At 52.2% G+C, this 15,719-nt stretch overlaps 2 protein-coding genes across 2 annotated transcripts; one reads left to right on the top strand and one right to left on the bottom strand.

The window, feature by feature from the left end:
* Nucleotides 1-1,582: 1,582 nt before the first annotated feature.
* Nucleotides 1,583-11,675, bottom strand: LOC119098098 (protein FAM210B, mitochondrial). The gene is made up of 4 exons (XM_037221025.1): nucleotides 11,314-11,675; nucleotides 10,439-10,565; nucleotides 9,736-10,036; nucleotides 1,583-1,802 (listed from the first exon to the last, which is right to left on the bottom strand). The coding sequence occupies exons 2-4, from the start codon at nucleotides 10,542-10,544 to the stop codon at nucleotides 1,583-1,585; spliced, it is 627 nt and encodes a 208-aa protein (XP_037076920.1). The 5' UTR covers nucleotides 10,545-10,565; nucleotides 11,314-11,675.
* Nucleotides 11,676-13,816: 2,141 nt separating this feature from the next.
* Nucleotides 13,817-15,113, top strand: LOC119099263 (amyloid-beta-like protein). Its single transcript, XM_037222385.1, has one exon. It carries the CDS (start codon nucleotides 13,818-13,820, stop codon nucleotides 14,313-14,315), a length of 498 nt encoding a protein of 165 aa, XP_037078280.1. The 5' UTR covers nucleotide 13,817; the 3' UTR covers nucleotides 14,316-15,113.
* Nucleotides 15,114-15,719: the final 606 nt, after the last annotated feature.

Raw genomic sequence — 15,719 nt, 5'->3', positions numbered from 1 at the left:
GCGGCGGGTCGACCACGTGACTCGCCCCAGGAACGGACTGGGTCTCCAGTGTGACGGTGCACATGCACATGAAGCGCACGGTGGTGCACATGAAGCGCACCGTCGCGTGCAGGGAAACACAGCAGACGAGCCCAACATCGCCCTCCCAGTTTATAACTGCCTCGTACTGCGTATCCGCGATTGGTTCCATTTTGCTGCATCTGTCATTTGTGATGCATGAAATGGCTTGGATCACAAGTGCAATGCAAATGTGCCCTTTCGATCGATCGAGCCCTTTTTCATTTAAATAGCTACGGCGCAACGTTGTGACAGGCTGGGTAGTAAACCGACGGCCGACTGGGTAGTGGGTAGCGTGATAGGCTGGGTAGTTGTGACGACCATATTGACTGGGTAGTAAACGTGTGAACCAGTCAAATCATTCTCTCTCATTCTTGCCCGCTGCGGCACCGGTGCACGAGCGATCACCTGGTCTTACTCCAAACGCTGTCCCTCATCGCGAACCAATTGTGAAACTCCGCATTCAGTCCAGTATCTTCGTCATGGTGATCAATGTGGGAGATGCAAACTATGCGCATGCAGAGCGTTATGAACAGTATACATGTTCTCATGAACATCTCATAAATTAGAAGGTAGGCGTCTAGGTAAGCACCCATTCGTGGGCTAAATATTCCAACAGAATTTTGGCGTAGACCGAAGGTGAGGCACAATATGTCTTTCGAAATCACGAACCGTTGTAGAATGCGGACGTAATATATTGAAAGTTCAGACGAGTAACATATCTCGTTATTACAAAATCAAGGCAAAAGCAAGCTTTCAGGCACCGACCATTACCTACACCTTACTGCCAAAACCCTTCACAATGGTTCTTTTATACATAATAAGGACACAGCCAATCAACCATCTAACAAACCACCACAACCTATTAACTAGTCATTGACACGTGGCGGGTGGCCAAAGCAGTACCCTGAAATACAGCCACAGCAGTGTGCATCGTTATCAAAAAGGCTCAAAAACATAGCCTCATTTAAGGCAGATTCGTCTGACCAAATGCCCACCGGATTTTGCACCCCATACTCGGAGCGTGCCCATGTTAAGGCCACGTACGATCCGAGGCATCACAAAGTTAGCCCACAATGGCCCAGCTGCCTTAGGGATTTCAGTTCTGACAAGGACACATGTTTCCCACTGGTGTACACCACCGATCTCACAACAGCACTGGGACAGCAAAAATAATTCCTTCCTTGGACGAAGCCCTAGTGCCATCAAATGACCAAACCGCCCGGGCCAAAAACAATTGTCATTCAGTGGTCAGTTCTCTGGATCGCCGTGTACAAAGTACAAAGGGGTCACAGCGGCGCGGCGCCACGAATATTGCGCAGTCGGTGGTGTGACCTTACGATGCCCCGGGCAACAACACACGGGCCTCACGTCAGTGGTGCACATCCACTGACGTGATCGCCGCGAAGAGATCCCGCGCCCGGTGTCGTGAGCACAGCCGGACGTTCAGGCCCCCACACGGCGGTGGCGAGCGGGCCGGGCGCACCCCGGGGCTGGCGCCCGGCCCGCTGTGCCGACCGTCGGGTCAGTCGCTCCGCGGCGGCGGCGTCTTCAGCAGGCCGCGGCGGCGCAGCGAGCGCACGATGAAGGGCGTGCAGGCGAGCGTGGTGGCGATCCGGGCCGGCGCGAACACCTTGTGCACGGCGTAGGCGAGCACGAACGTGCTGCCGCCCGTCACCAGCTTGCTCTGCGCCAGACTGTCGCCGAGGCCGACCCAGCGCAGCAGGCCGACCACGTCCAGACCGCTGCCGGGCAGAGCGGCGCACCGCCGTCAGTACGGGCAACACGCTCCGGCACGCAGGGGTGGAGGCTGCAGGGACACGCTCCGGGCCACTGGCTGGCGAAGGCAGGCGGAGACGGAGACACCGGCTCCACACCGCTGGCGGTCGCAGAACGCAGCTGCGGTCAGGGGAAACTGACTCCGATCGACGGTGGGCACAGAGAGGGGCTGTGGTCACGAGCGACAGGCTCCCGAAACAGTGACACGACACTGGGGGCTGCCGTCAGGAGGAAAGCAGAATATTCCGGACCAATAGTGACCAAAGATAGAAACTACAGCAGGCTCCAAGCATCTGGTGAACATGGCGATAAACTGGGGTCGGGGAACAGGCTACGGAAAATGACGAGATTTGGTGTCGAGACAAGCAGACAAACGTAACCCGCACGCCTTACGCAGCACGGGACGAGCGAAAAGACAACATATGCGAGAGTCACTGGTTGCCATCGTGTACATGCCAGACACTGAGCCCATGGGCCTAGACACATTAAGCAGATGATACCATTGTGCTAGCTCCCTGCTCCGGAAAATACATTTCCTTCGAGCCTTGACATGCGCAGGTCCATAGATGTAGTATTCACACGCGAAATCATAACGACTTACCGCTTGAAAAATGCTTGTTTATAATTACAGCCAGGCTCAACAAATTCAATCGACAAATATGGATTTGCAATGATTTACGGTTGTGACCCTTGCGACCAAAAATTTGCGACAAACACGCAAAAAATTGGACGCCTATTGACCGCAACGACTTAAGCGTCCCTGTTGCCTTAATGACCTCCCTCGGTTTACACCACAGCATTACATTCGAGCTGGATCTCAAACACAACGACATTGGTTGCTTCTCCGCTCGATGGCTGACCCGTTAGTGAGCTGTGACCGGCAGATTAGCCCACACTCATCTGTATTCAATGCACGGGGTGCACACTGTGCATTGGCCTCCTGTCACCGTCAGCTATGTTTGTTGAGATCTGACAGGAATCCTCAAGCCCCCCCCCCCCAAAAAAAACCGGACAGCTCATGGTTTACGCACGACAGCACGTGTACGTGCACGTGCTGCACTGCACACATCGATCCACACCTTCGACGGAACCACTGTCCGTTTTCTTCTACTTCAGAATTGGATAATATCGTGCCACTGCAACACTGACTCGGCGAGGTCTGAATCCATCTTCGACACGTGTCCTTCAACTATTTTGCAACTAGAAAATCACCTTGTCCATGTTAAACGAGCTCGAGCGTGGGACGGGGAACAATTTGGCCCCAGCCCCTAACGTTTTTACCGAATAACCTCAGAACAGAGCGCCGTAGCCACGCCCAACACCGTACAACTGTGGACTATTCGTGTCCGATCATTTGGTATGACAAAAGAGATACGCTAAAGGTCGCTGACCTGTAGCGGGACAAAATAAAGTCATGGATGTCAGCGAAGGCAATTCCGAAGACAGCTCCCCAGCTGATGATGCAATTAAATATTGCAATACACGTTTGAGAAGGTTTCTCCGGTAATTACCTGATAGAAATTAGGATCCTGACTTACATTAACCTCGGGTTATACATGAAGGCTCAACAAATGCCAAAACTAACCCGCCATTTACGGAGAGACTTCATGTAAGCGGTCGCTGCAAGAGGCAGTTTTCGACGCCACTTTGTAACTCCTTTATCACAAGAACCTCAAGATTCCTTATTTTTGACGTCATTAAAGTCCGAGGAGGATACTGTCCTAAAATGGTCTGAATGGACCAATCTTTTCCTTTCAGGACCATTTCTTAACGCTGATTGCACATTCAAATATCAAAATAATCTCAAAAGATTCAGGCCATTTTGACGTGATGAAGATGCAAAGTCGTGGTGATAATGCAACGCTGCAGGGAAAAACAGATCAGTCGATTTGTAGCAAATGCCTGACAACCTACACGTGCAAACTTTTCCATAATAGCGCTTATTATTCCTGAAAGCTGCATAAACATGCGATCTGCGGCCGCACACTACATAACTGACCGGACAAAATGACATCTTTGATGTTTGTAGGATCGAAATGTCCCAGGTAGCATGACACCACGCTATAATGTAATGTGTAACATGGAAAGACTTTTTCGGGCAGAATGTTTCAAGGTCACCTTGACATTCATGGCGTCATAATAACGTCATTCAAACTCTACCATTTCAAAAACCATGTGGCGGTCAAAGGAAATAAAAATGTAATGGCCGAGGGAATTACATCTGGCGTTCGTGAGCGCGGTTTCCAGGTAAGACGGCCGTCAGTTGGCTCTGAACCAATGTTGTGAAAGGTACGATGACGTAACCAACTTATGACGTATCGAGCAGCATACATATTAAACAGAAGAATTGCTTTGTGTATAGCAGTCTTCCCCACCCAAAAATATTCCATCAGTTAAAGGTGAGCTTCTTCATCATGTGTCATGCTTGCTTCGACATCTTCAAATGTGAAACAATATCTCTATAGGGAATGCTCCACATTTATACGGGGTTTTGAAATGAAATGGCCATTTTGAAGACCCCTCGGTGCTGTTCACAACGCTTCTTAAGACCTAAGGCCCCCTAGTTTCCGAGCAGCACGCCGCGAAAATGGGGAGAGCATTTCTAAAAGAGTATTTATCACCTTGGCATTCATGACGTCATAATAACGCCATCCATATCCTGCCATTCCGTAAGCCATGAAGCGATCGAGGCCAAGAAAAAACATAACTGTCGATGCGTTCATTTCTGGTGTTTGTGGACACGATTTCCAGATACACGGCCGCTAGTTGGCTCTCAATAAATATTGTGCCAGGTATGATGACGTAATCAAACCATGACACATTGAGGAGCCTATTTACTGAATAAGGAATTGTGCTGTCTAGAATAGTCTTTTTTCACTTAAAAAGCATACACATAGTTAAAAAATGAGCTTGTCTCGTCATGCCTGATGCTTGCTTCCATATCTTCAAATATGAGACATGCCCTTTCAGTGGGCAGAGCGTTTCTGGCTGGTACCGGCAGACGATAGTTCTAACCTACACAAAAGCAGACAATTTAAAAAACGGCTTTAATGCGAAACGTGATCGATATAGCCCAGCCGAAATGGGAATACGTACGACTGTGCAGAGCATTACTGTTGACCGTATAACGGAGTGGTCACGTGGGGAAAAGTCAAAATAGGCCCGAGCATTTCACCGGTGATTATTTATAGCGGCACGGCTATATACGTATACATTCATCCTAAGCCGTTTGCACGCGCCACGGTTCGCTTGGGGTTTGCAGCCACTCACGATGGAGCATAATTGATTACATGATTAGGCTTCCTCCGAACGTCCCACGACACCAAAGTGTTAGAAACCTCTTTTAAGGTCTAGACATGTTGCGATCCCAAAAGCAGAACTCGTACCCCTAACAGCTGCCTTATCTCAGCAACGTTTTTACCTTCTCGTAAAGAGAGTTCCCCGGAAAGATGCCAGCTCCGGCGCTTTGGGAAGTGTCTTGGATCGCTCTGCTTCAGCAGGATGCACTTGTCCTAGTCCGAGTTTTCTAATAGGCCACACTGGGTGAATGCACGTTGGAACTTCTTACTACAGAGCCTGTGCACCTACAACAACCCGTGCATGTCGACTTCAATTATCGCAACCTCAGTGATTACAGCGCACCTCGGACAAAGACTTGCCTGCTGCAGCTGGTGTGGTGGAACGTCGGTCAACAAACGCCGCAGATTTTCAAGATATCGATAAGGACCATGCCGAAACTGCAGGCCAGAAATCAGTGTGATATGGACGCTCGCCTAAAAATACGAAAGTACAGTGAGGGCAGGCGGAACTAAACTGAAACCGCTGCTAGTTTAGTCAGGCCCGATATAACGCAGTCGACGGGCAGACAGGGTTGAAGCGCGCAGTTCACATGTCTGATGGCGAGCTTGACACCTCCATCCAGTCAAATGTCCCAAAGCTTCGTGTATTTCTATCGGCCAAATACAATGTCGGCTTCCGATATTTTAATGCCTCCATCCAGATAAATGTCCCCAAACCTAGTTTCGGTCATCCAAATATAACATCAAGTTCTGATGTTTGGCCTGCCCTACTCAAGAAGGCCCAATAATCACACAATTCCCGAACAAAAACACACAAAATAAACCCAAATCATAGGCGGCCCAGAATAATCGACAGCGCCCAGACTCCTAATCGCCGTGTCTTCATTTAGGTGTTGGCTCTCCTGTAAACTGCCGATTCGGGCGGGTCGGTGTTTGTAGCAGTGGTTCTCCGGATGGTGCCGCTCCCAGAACACCTCGACACCAGCCAGGTGGTGCTGCTCGCCGGGTGCAGCGGGAGCTAGCCGCGCTGGCACGCTGAGCAGGGCGGAGCCGGAAGCTGCGCCAGCCATCCGGTGTCGGGGGCCCGCGTGTGCCAGCAGCTCGGGGGACGGGGCGGCCGACCCCGCCGGCCGCATCACTGCCGCGACTCGCCGGCACCAGCGGCCGACCGTCCATCCCTCGTTCAGGCCCAGATCAGGCAGCGGTAGCCACTGCGCGTGATACTGGAGTCCGTTCTAAACGCGATGTAAACAGAGCGGGCGTTGAAGACGGCCGCCGGCCGGCGTCTTCCGCAGTAGCGGCCAGCTCCAGCCAGGAAGAAGTAGTCATACCGGCAGTAGGAGCTCGACTCCAGCAGAAACCGTGGACAAAACATTGTCATACGTCTTCCGCGGGTGGCGCGCAGGTAGTAACGACAGTAGAAGCGGTTGGGGTAGTTGGACGGGTGGTTCGGGGACTGGATGACGTATCGCCCCGGGCGGAGGATGAAGCGGCCGCACCTGATCAGCCTTCGACCGCGATGCCTGTCGAGACCGGTGACCGAGTCGTCTCGGGCGCCGGCGCCCTGCTCCGCCGCGCCGCCAATGACGGTCAGGTTCCCCGGCGGCGGCATCCTCCAGCCTTCAGCTCCTCCTTCAGCCTTCCTCCAGCCCTGCTCCTTCACGCTGTCGCCAGCGAGCTCGCCGCCGTCCGCGTCTTGAAACTCCTCCCTGTCGGCTGTCAGCTGCTGGTCCGTGTAGAAATCGAGGTCCATCGACGCCTTGGACTGGCTCCATTCACCGGCCAAGCTATCGTCAGATGGTGTCTTCGTGGCCTGGTACTCGACGGGCGAGGCGGCGAACGGCCGCCGCAGCTGACTGGCTGCTGGTCCAGCGACACATGACTTCACCAGGCAGACTGTCGCCACCGCCGACAACAACCTACCGCAGTACATCTCGACTACTTAGTCTGTGCCCAGGCTCCTTACTTCTCTTCGCCGCAGACTATGATGGTGCCTGTGGCGGGGCGGCTTTTATACGAGATCGGCCACCCGAAGCAAAGGCACATCAGCCACGTTTTAAAATATTGGATCATAAGTCATATACTACGCAGGTCGCAAATGCGTCATCGCCTTTGAGTCATAAGCATCAAAAACGTGCAAAACAGCGGCAGCAGCTGTGAGTTGTTTTGATCACAACAACCTCCGGACCATGCAATGGCCATTATTTCAGATCACACGGACGGGTCATCCAGTGCTGCCGGCGCCCAGACGTTTTTGCGCAGGACCTCGCGCATCTGTGCCTCCGACCGACACTGCGTATTAAGCAGACTTCCCTGTGGACCGATGAGAGCTAATCGCAAAGGCAGCGTTGTCGTTAGCAACGCCCTTTATCTAATCAGCGAGGTGTCACTATGAAATGTATGTGACGAGGCCATGACTTTAGCCGCCAGCCGGCGTGCCGACAGCACTGGACCGACCGGAGCCCGAGCCGGCCGAAGCCCGAGCCGGCCAGAGACCGAGCCGTCGGGAGCCCGACCCGACCGGAGCCCGAGCCAACCGAAGCACGAAACGAGCAGAGCCCAGCCAGCCGGAGTTCCCCGCAGGCCTGAGCCCGAGCCGACAAGAGCCCCGTCCCCCCCCCCCCTCCGCAGGTCGGAGTCCCGAGATTTCCTCCGCAAATGGCGTCTGAAGAATACGGAGGATTCGAACCTGACGCTTCCTATCCACCTACCGACGCGTCTGGTATGCACCCAATACAGATCGCATCATCGCCGCCGTCTCACACAGACTGAGGCGGTGTTCAGTCTGTCCTGCACGGTCACCAGCTGGAGATGGACCGCGTCCGTCTGAGCAGGACCCGCCAGCCCAGCGCAGCCGGGGCCCCGCCGAGACTGGGACCACTTCTGCCACAGCGCACCGCTGATGGACTACTGCACAGCTCCACCAGCTTCCATGCAAAGGCCATGCTCTCCCCGAGCACCTGGGACGCTGGGGAGGACGCACACTGCTCCACCGTGCGGTCACCAGCTCCAAGGTTACTCGCCAAGGACGCGTTGGGCCGCTCGCCGGCAGTCAGCTGATGAGCGCGAGGTCCGTAGCGATTGAATACATCTGTGCGTTTCAGGGGTCCTTCTTCAGAGGCCCACGTCGACCATCAAACATACTTGCGTTTTCCGCAGGGATCAGCGTGATCGTTTCCAGCGAATAACAGAAGCTTTTCCCGAAAACCAGCGAACTTCTGTTGAGTGACAGAAACAAAACAGGTTCCACAACAAGTTCCCTGGGTTAGCAGCTGTCAATATCAGCGGTTTCAATCAATAAGTCGGCCTAAATCACCTGTAAAAACAACTTTTACTATTCCCGCAGATTTTGTGTGACTTCTTCATCATCAATGTGGCCCAATACAGACGCTCCACAGCCATACAACGGTCCATATTCTGCCCTGTTGCCAACATATTCGACTTTATCGGAATTGAGTCCTTAACTCAGTAATTCTCCCTTGGCGCCGGAGCGGGCATGGGCTCAAGCTTGCACCGTGTTGTATGACGCCAGTCAGAGCCAACCCAACGCGACGTCAGTCTGATCCAGTGTAGACTCCGTTGGAGCGCAATCACGCCGAATCTGCCTCCGACAGCTCAGAACTCGCGTCAGACGTGTGGTCGTCCCTGCCCCACTTGACTGGCAGAGCAAACAAATGGCACGGAGCACCAAACACCATCCGTAGCCGTCACTAACGGAATTCCACAACGTGACGTCATCTTCTCACCATCACACGACGCCGAAGGATCCGATGCATGAGGACGGCATGGTGGATGAGCTGCACCTGGCCGTGAATTGGTGGTACCGTGGTCAGTGACGGCACACACACACTGCAGCGGCTGGTGTCCGCCGCTGGCCCCGTGTGCGACGGGCGTAGATGGGAGGGACGTACCACCGATACCCCCAACCGTCTGCACTTCTAGCCTCTTTTTGTTTTTGGCGGGAGTTCTCGGGCGAGTCGACAGCGAACGTTATCCTGCGTCAGAACCGGCCCCCCGACTAAGGCCGGTTAGTCTCGGGAGATCAAACGACTTGCGCTGTTGTTCCACGAAAGTCAGAAACAACCCAACACGATGCGAGTCTGATCCAGCACAGGTTCCGTCGGAGCGCAATCACGCACAAATCTGGATGGCCTTCTGCCTTCCCATTTTATACGTCTTTGAAATACTTATTCATTTTGCGTAAGCTGTCCACATCCTCGCGGCCTCAGGTTAATGCATAGTGACCTTAAAACTGGTACCACTGGCATTGTGTAACCAGGCGCACAATACGTGTGTGTATGTGTGTGTGTGGGGGGGGGGGGGGGGGAACTGAACAGTAAAAATGCAAAAGCTATCCCGAAAATATGTCAAAAAATGAACTTACCTGTATCTGGTCCACTTTCTTCTCAAAGTTAGTGTAGCCCGGGGCGGACGGGGAGGAGGGGGAGGGGCTGGAGACCAAGGTGAGGGGAGTAAGCCTACATCCCCTGTCATAATTCGCCGGTCCATAGCTCTGATGTAGCCAAGCTGGTATGTTCTGGTAAATTAGTGGTCATTTCAGTGCTGCGATCTGGCCCCATGGGGACGGGCCACCACTCACCTCTTCACAGCGAGATAGAAAAAGCCAAGCGAGGCCAATGAGATCGTGACATGGAACACGATCACGGTGCCTCCGTAGTCTCTGACGGCGAGCTTGAGCCGCTGGCGCTGGCTGGGGGTCGGCGGGTCAAGGTCGGGCCGCGGCACCGATGTGTGCAGGGCTGCCGAGGTCGGCGGCCACGGAGCGCCGGACACCGCGCGAGCGCCGGCCGGCGAAGCAACACCAGGCCGCGCGAGAGCAGGTGAAGTTCCTGTTACCAATCGTGCTGGCAGATGTCGCCCGCAGGCGAGGAGGCGCAGACCTGGAACAGTCATTACATATAAATCTGATGGGAAAATGTGTCAGAAAATTGAAACAAGCTAGGACTTAGACAATAGGTGAAAACCTACTGCAATTATGATGATTTATTTTTGGGGGTGCCTTTGCAGAAGAGGGCTTAACAAACACATCTAGCACACAAACACATGCCATGTATATGTTTTAGGTGGCCAAAGATGACTAATCATATCACTTACACAATGCAATTGTACAGGTACAAGTTAACATTGGATTAAAACAAGATTTAGACCTTCATGTTACATAGACCCCATGCACATGAAAAATAATCCTGCATGATTGAAAAATGATGCCTACAATGTTGGACCCAAAAATGGCACAGATAACCTTACAAAAACATCAGCAAATCAACACACTAGAAACAAACCTTTATTGATGGTGATATGATTCCTGACATTTTGGGAGCAAGGCAAAATGATCAAGGCACTCTTGCAGTAATGGCCTATGAGGGTGTGAAGTGCTTGTGCCATCATTGTGCTATGTTCTGATCAGATCTGGAAAGGATGTGGTAAAATGAGCATCAGACTAAATGCATTCCTCCTGCATTTTACTCCCTGTGCATTTGACTGCAAACAGCCATGCCCAGTCATTCTGCACAACACTGTTTTGTTTTACAAGGCATTGGAAACTGTGAATAAACTAGCTGAATTACAGTTGCAGGCAACATACCTGACATACATATGCCACAGGTTTTAAGACAGGTACAAAATAATGTAGCAGTCCAAGATGTAATCTATGCCACCATGGCATGGATGCCATTTCAGCCAAAAGTAGAAATGACAAGGAGTAAAGGGCTTAAATCTGGCATAATGAAGCATAAACAATTTAGGTCCTTGATTATCTGAAATGCAATTGTTCCTATTTAAGTAGCCTCCATACAGCATTACAGGTTCATCACATAAGAAGTATCACTCAGGAGTGGAAAATTGAAACAAAAATCATGTGAGAGAAGCAATCTACTCTTGCATGGATGTTTCTGCCAATATTCCCCCTGAACTTGGCAATACTAGATTTAGGTTCCATGTATACTTACAGCCTTGATATGGTAAATTGAGTCAATGGTCATGGCATACATTGCTACCTTAAGGGTGTGTGTCCAGCCAAATCTATTCCTGGACAGTGGACATTCCATCATTATTTTGGTGAAAGGCCGGATACTGTACGCGACTAAATACTGAAATCACTGCCTACTGCCCGCCCCAACGCTTTACTCAGAGATAGATTGGGACGATTCCTACGCACCTCTTCTACGCAGATGACCACACAATTCTTCTATGCGGCAAATGGGGTTATATGTGGTCAATGGGATTATATAACCACCTGCCTGACTTTCCATGCGTCCACTTGCACGAAATCGCGATTTCAGAAGAAAGCCGTGCTGTTCATAGGAAAACAACAGGCCTCGGCACACGTCATAGGACTTGTGAATTCAACGACAGTGTGTGTACGTCTCTTCACTCCAATGATTTCATCTAAGGTGGCACTTGAAAAGAAAAGTTTTCATGCTAGCGTCTATATTAAGTTCTCCATGTACGTCACTATCATGTTCTTCGTGCCTGTTTAACGACAGCGATTCTCATGAGTCAGGCAATCCCGAACCTTGTTGACCAATATTTGCAGTTGCCAGCTGATGTCTCTTCGGCTTTTCGCGTTTGGAGGCATTTTGTTGACTCTTCGTTGCTTTGACGTCATTGGTATATGTTTCAATCGGGAACTCCAGACACAACATGAACAGGCTGGCTATGCGTATTTTTGGTGATTCTGCACAATTTTATGTGCATAGTCGTACTTACGGACGTCCGGGTGAAGCTCGAAATCAACTCTGAATTCAACCAACTTTGTGGAGAAGTCGGGTTGGAATCGATACATTTTAAGTTTTTCTGGACTTTGAGTTGAAAGTTTGGTTTATTTCGACATTACCGATATAGTTAGGTCGTTTTTATGTCAGTCGTTATAACTGATACTTTTAAGCTACAGGATATATTCATAGTCTGACAGTTACATATCGCCCACCGTAAAGGTATCTCTCACCACCATTTATAATCTATGCTCACCACCGCCTGTGTCCGAGTCTTGCGCTATGCGGCTGTTTCGTGTTTTTGGGTGAGTTGAGTTTCGTGACGACCGTATACCTGCCTCGATGTGCGGAATTAAACTTTAAGCCTGCAGAATCGCATAGAAAGACGCCATGAAATTATCTAGAGCTCCGTTCCATGCTTATGAATATAATCTACGGCGGAGCTCCGGTGATGAGAAGCTGGTGACCATTGAAGAATGTTCTAGTGACGTCACTGTTTGGCCTTGGTCAAATTGTAAGTAAATCGCGTATGACTCCAGCTACTATTGCCATAATAGAACCTTGTTCGTGGTCGTTGGAGTCTCGAGTGGGGTGGTTTGGGCGGGCGGCTCTACGTCACCTATTGGGCAAGAATGGAGTGGAAAAGCAGCTTATTACTGGCTGCACTGTGTTATTTACATGTCAGTTGCATTGACGGTTATGTCGAGGCAGTTAGCGCAAACGTCGATGCGTCTCGGGCGCGGTCAGAAAAGCAGGTGGCCATGATCTGTGACAAAGGCGGCGCACGGTACCACAATCAATATATGGACGATACTGGGCACTGGATCACGGACTTGGAACACAATAAGGGATGCCTGAAAAGGAAAAGTGACATCTTGGAGTACTGTGGACTGGTTTACCCCGATTTCGACTTTGCCAGCGCTGTTGAGTCTACGCACTCTCACTTGATTGAAAACTGGTGCAAAGTTGGCCACAAAAAGTGCAAGGAGACACTGTGGGTAAAACCCTACAGGTGTCTGGCTGATGATGTCAGATCTGATTCTTTGTCTGTGCCTGACTCCTGCAGATTTGATCGGATTCTGAATGAATCACTGTGCTTGGACTTCAATGGCTGGAGCAGGGTCTCAAATCAGTCTTGCAAAGACTATGGTATGATACTGGATAGTGTCCTGACCCGTCAGCCATGTGGTACTGGAGTCTACAATGGGGTGGAGTTTGTCTGCTGTCCAGGAGGCAAAAAGAAGGCAAGTTCTCACTTTGGAAAAAAGTCTGCAGCACAGGCCCCAGCCTCAGAGATGTACACAGAAGAGATCACGTCAGAGCCTGACTCAGGTGATGAAGAAAGTACACGGGACCCCTACTTCACCAAGTTTGATCCTCGCATTGAGCATGATGCTTTCAAAGCTGCTGAAAGGAGACTTGAGACAGCACACCGCAGGAAGATCACCAAGATCATGAAGGAGTGGACTGAGTTGGAGGAGAGGTACCAAAAAATTAAAGACAAAAATCCCCAAAAAGCTGATAAGTTCAAGCTCAAAATGACAGAACGGTTCAATAGGATGATGAATGCTCTGAAAGATCAAGGATCTGCGGAGAAGCACCAGCTGATCGACCTTCACCAGCAGAGGATCATCGCTCACATCAATGAACGCAAGAAAGATGGCATGAAGTGTTTTGTCAAATCCTTGAATGAGCAGCCACCATCATCAGGCTCAGTGAGGAGATGTTTGAGCCACCTGGTCAGAGCCTTGTACAAAGACAGGCATCACACACATTTCCCATTACAACCACCTGGTCTTGACCAACCCCAGCAGCGCACAGGCCCAGCAGGCTGCCACTGTGGAGCACTTGCACGACATCCAGCGCATGGTAAATGAGAGTGTGCAAATGCTGGACCGCTACCCCGGACATCAAGGCTGCCATCCTGCCAGACATAACGCGACTGTCTATGGAACTGCGCGGACAGCAGTCCACTCCGGCTGAGCTGGTGTATCATGCCACCGACGCCGACGAGGAGACGCCCAGTGCGCCGGCCGCCACCAGCGCCGCGGACGCCTCCTGGACATCCGACAACGCCAACCGGATTGACATCGACGTGGAAGTGGAGCGGCGCCCGCAGGCGCTGGCCGAGCGGCGCCTGGAACCGGTCGTGGCCCACGTGCAGGCGCACGAGCACGTGCACGGCGAGGCGACGTACCGCGTGCTGGGTGCGGTGCCGGCGGCCGGCAGCGGCCGCAGCATGTACGTGACGGTGGCGCTGGCCAGCCTGGCGCTGACCGTGGCGCTGGTGGCCGGCGCCGTGGCGCTGCGCCGCCGCCAGCGCGCGCCCCACCGGCAGGGCTTCACAGAAGTGGACCAGGCGGTGACGCCCGAGGAGCGCCACCTGGCCCAGATGCAGGTCAACGGCTACGAAAACCCCACCTACCGGTACTTCGAGAGCAAGTAGACGGCGCCGCGCCGGCCCGCGGCCCCCGGTCGGCGCTGCTGGGCGGCGCAACCGCGGCTTACCACGTGTGGGCGCGCCAGGGCTGGCACCGCGTAGTGCTCGTCGCGTCGGTGTCCGCCGATTCCGTTCGGCGTTCGATGTCGAACTTGAGCCCTCGCTGTGTAGTGGCCACCGATGCGTCAGTAGAGCAGCAGAGAGCTACTGGTCACGTGCTAGCTAGCCAACCAACCATGTGTACGGCTATTAGGTCTATTTGTGCATAAGCTTTTCATGTAGTGTTGCTACTGCAGCTGGCAGCTGCTAGTGTGTATGTTGCATTCATTACGGACGTCTGGCAGTTTCGTCTTGACTAATCACCTTGCGCCAGAGCGTGCCATATTGTGTCATGTCGACGTGACCCTTTTACCGGCCTCTATTGACGTTAGGTGGAAGACTGACGAGATTAGTGAGGCTTTAACGGAGTTTGACGCGCCGTGTCGTATGTGGTAGCTAATTGACATTCCTACACGTTCTGTTGGGCACCAACTGCGATCTCGACTGCAGTATGTAAAGCTTTTAGGTGCCGCGGCCCAGGCTGCTCTCTTTTATAGTTTTACATTTGCTTTATTTCTTTTAAGATCGCGAGCCCTTTACGCTCGGCTTTGTTCAGGGTGCGGGTGAGGCGCACGTCGGGCTTCATCGGTTCGTGCTCCGCCCAAGAGCCCGTGCCGCTCGTGGTGGTATCGGTTCGCTCCGTCGTCAAGCGTCTATACTCGGTACTTCCCTTCGGCTCTGACTTGTAATAAACGCACCCAGTCAGCCGGCTGTGTAACGTCAGCCGCCGCTGCCGCCGCCGCCGTATCGACCGGCGCAGCCTGTCGTCGATGCGGCGCCCGGTGGGAGTGCCCCCTCCCCACTCCGACGCCACCCGGGCGTGGTGCGAGGACGTCACCTGTCTGACGTCATGGTGACTTAGCACAGTGCCTTGAGTCTCTGGAATTGCTCGGCCAGGTGGCATCTCTATTGGTTGCTTGGCCATGATACCGACCATGATAACCTGCGGAACTCCGTGAACGGTCCGGGCAGAAGAGATACCAGTTACTGTTGTGATCCATCATCGGCTCCGTTTAAAGCGTAAAAATTGCACAGCTCAACGGTCTGCAATCTCGCGGACGGATTAATCTCCAACTGTTGGCTGATTGTTGGCATTATTAGCAGATTGCAGCAATTCTGTCGTCTCGGGAATGCGCTTTGGTCGCTACGGTGATAGGCGTTTTCATTGCACTTCAGGTTATGGCACCAGACCGATTTTGATCAAGTGGTTTGGTCGCGCAAAACTCATTCAGTCAGGAAGCGATTACTCGAACTGGGATAGCATCAACGCTTTGACCCATCTAACCATTTGGTATTGCCTGCGAATAAACC

The sequence above is a fragment of the Pollicipes pollicipes genome, unplaced genomic scaffold, assembly GCF_011947565.3.
Source record: "Pollicipes pollicipes isolate AB1234 unplaced genomic scaffold, Ppol_2.1 Scaffold_4740;HRSCAF=5597_pilon_pilon_pilon, whole genome shotgun sequence".
NCBI lineage: Eukaryota > Metazoa > Arthropoda > Thecostraca > Pollicipedomorpha > Pollicipedidae > Pollicipes > Pollicipes pollicipes.
The sequence above is the reverse complement of the archived record's forward strand: the minus strand, read 5'-3'. Positions and strand labels throughout refer to the sequence as shown.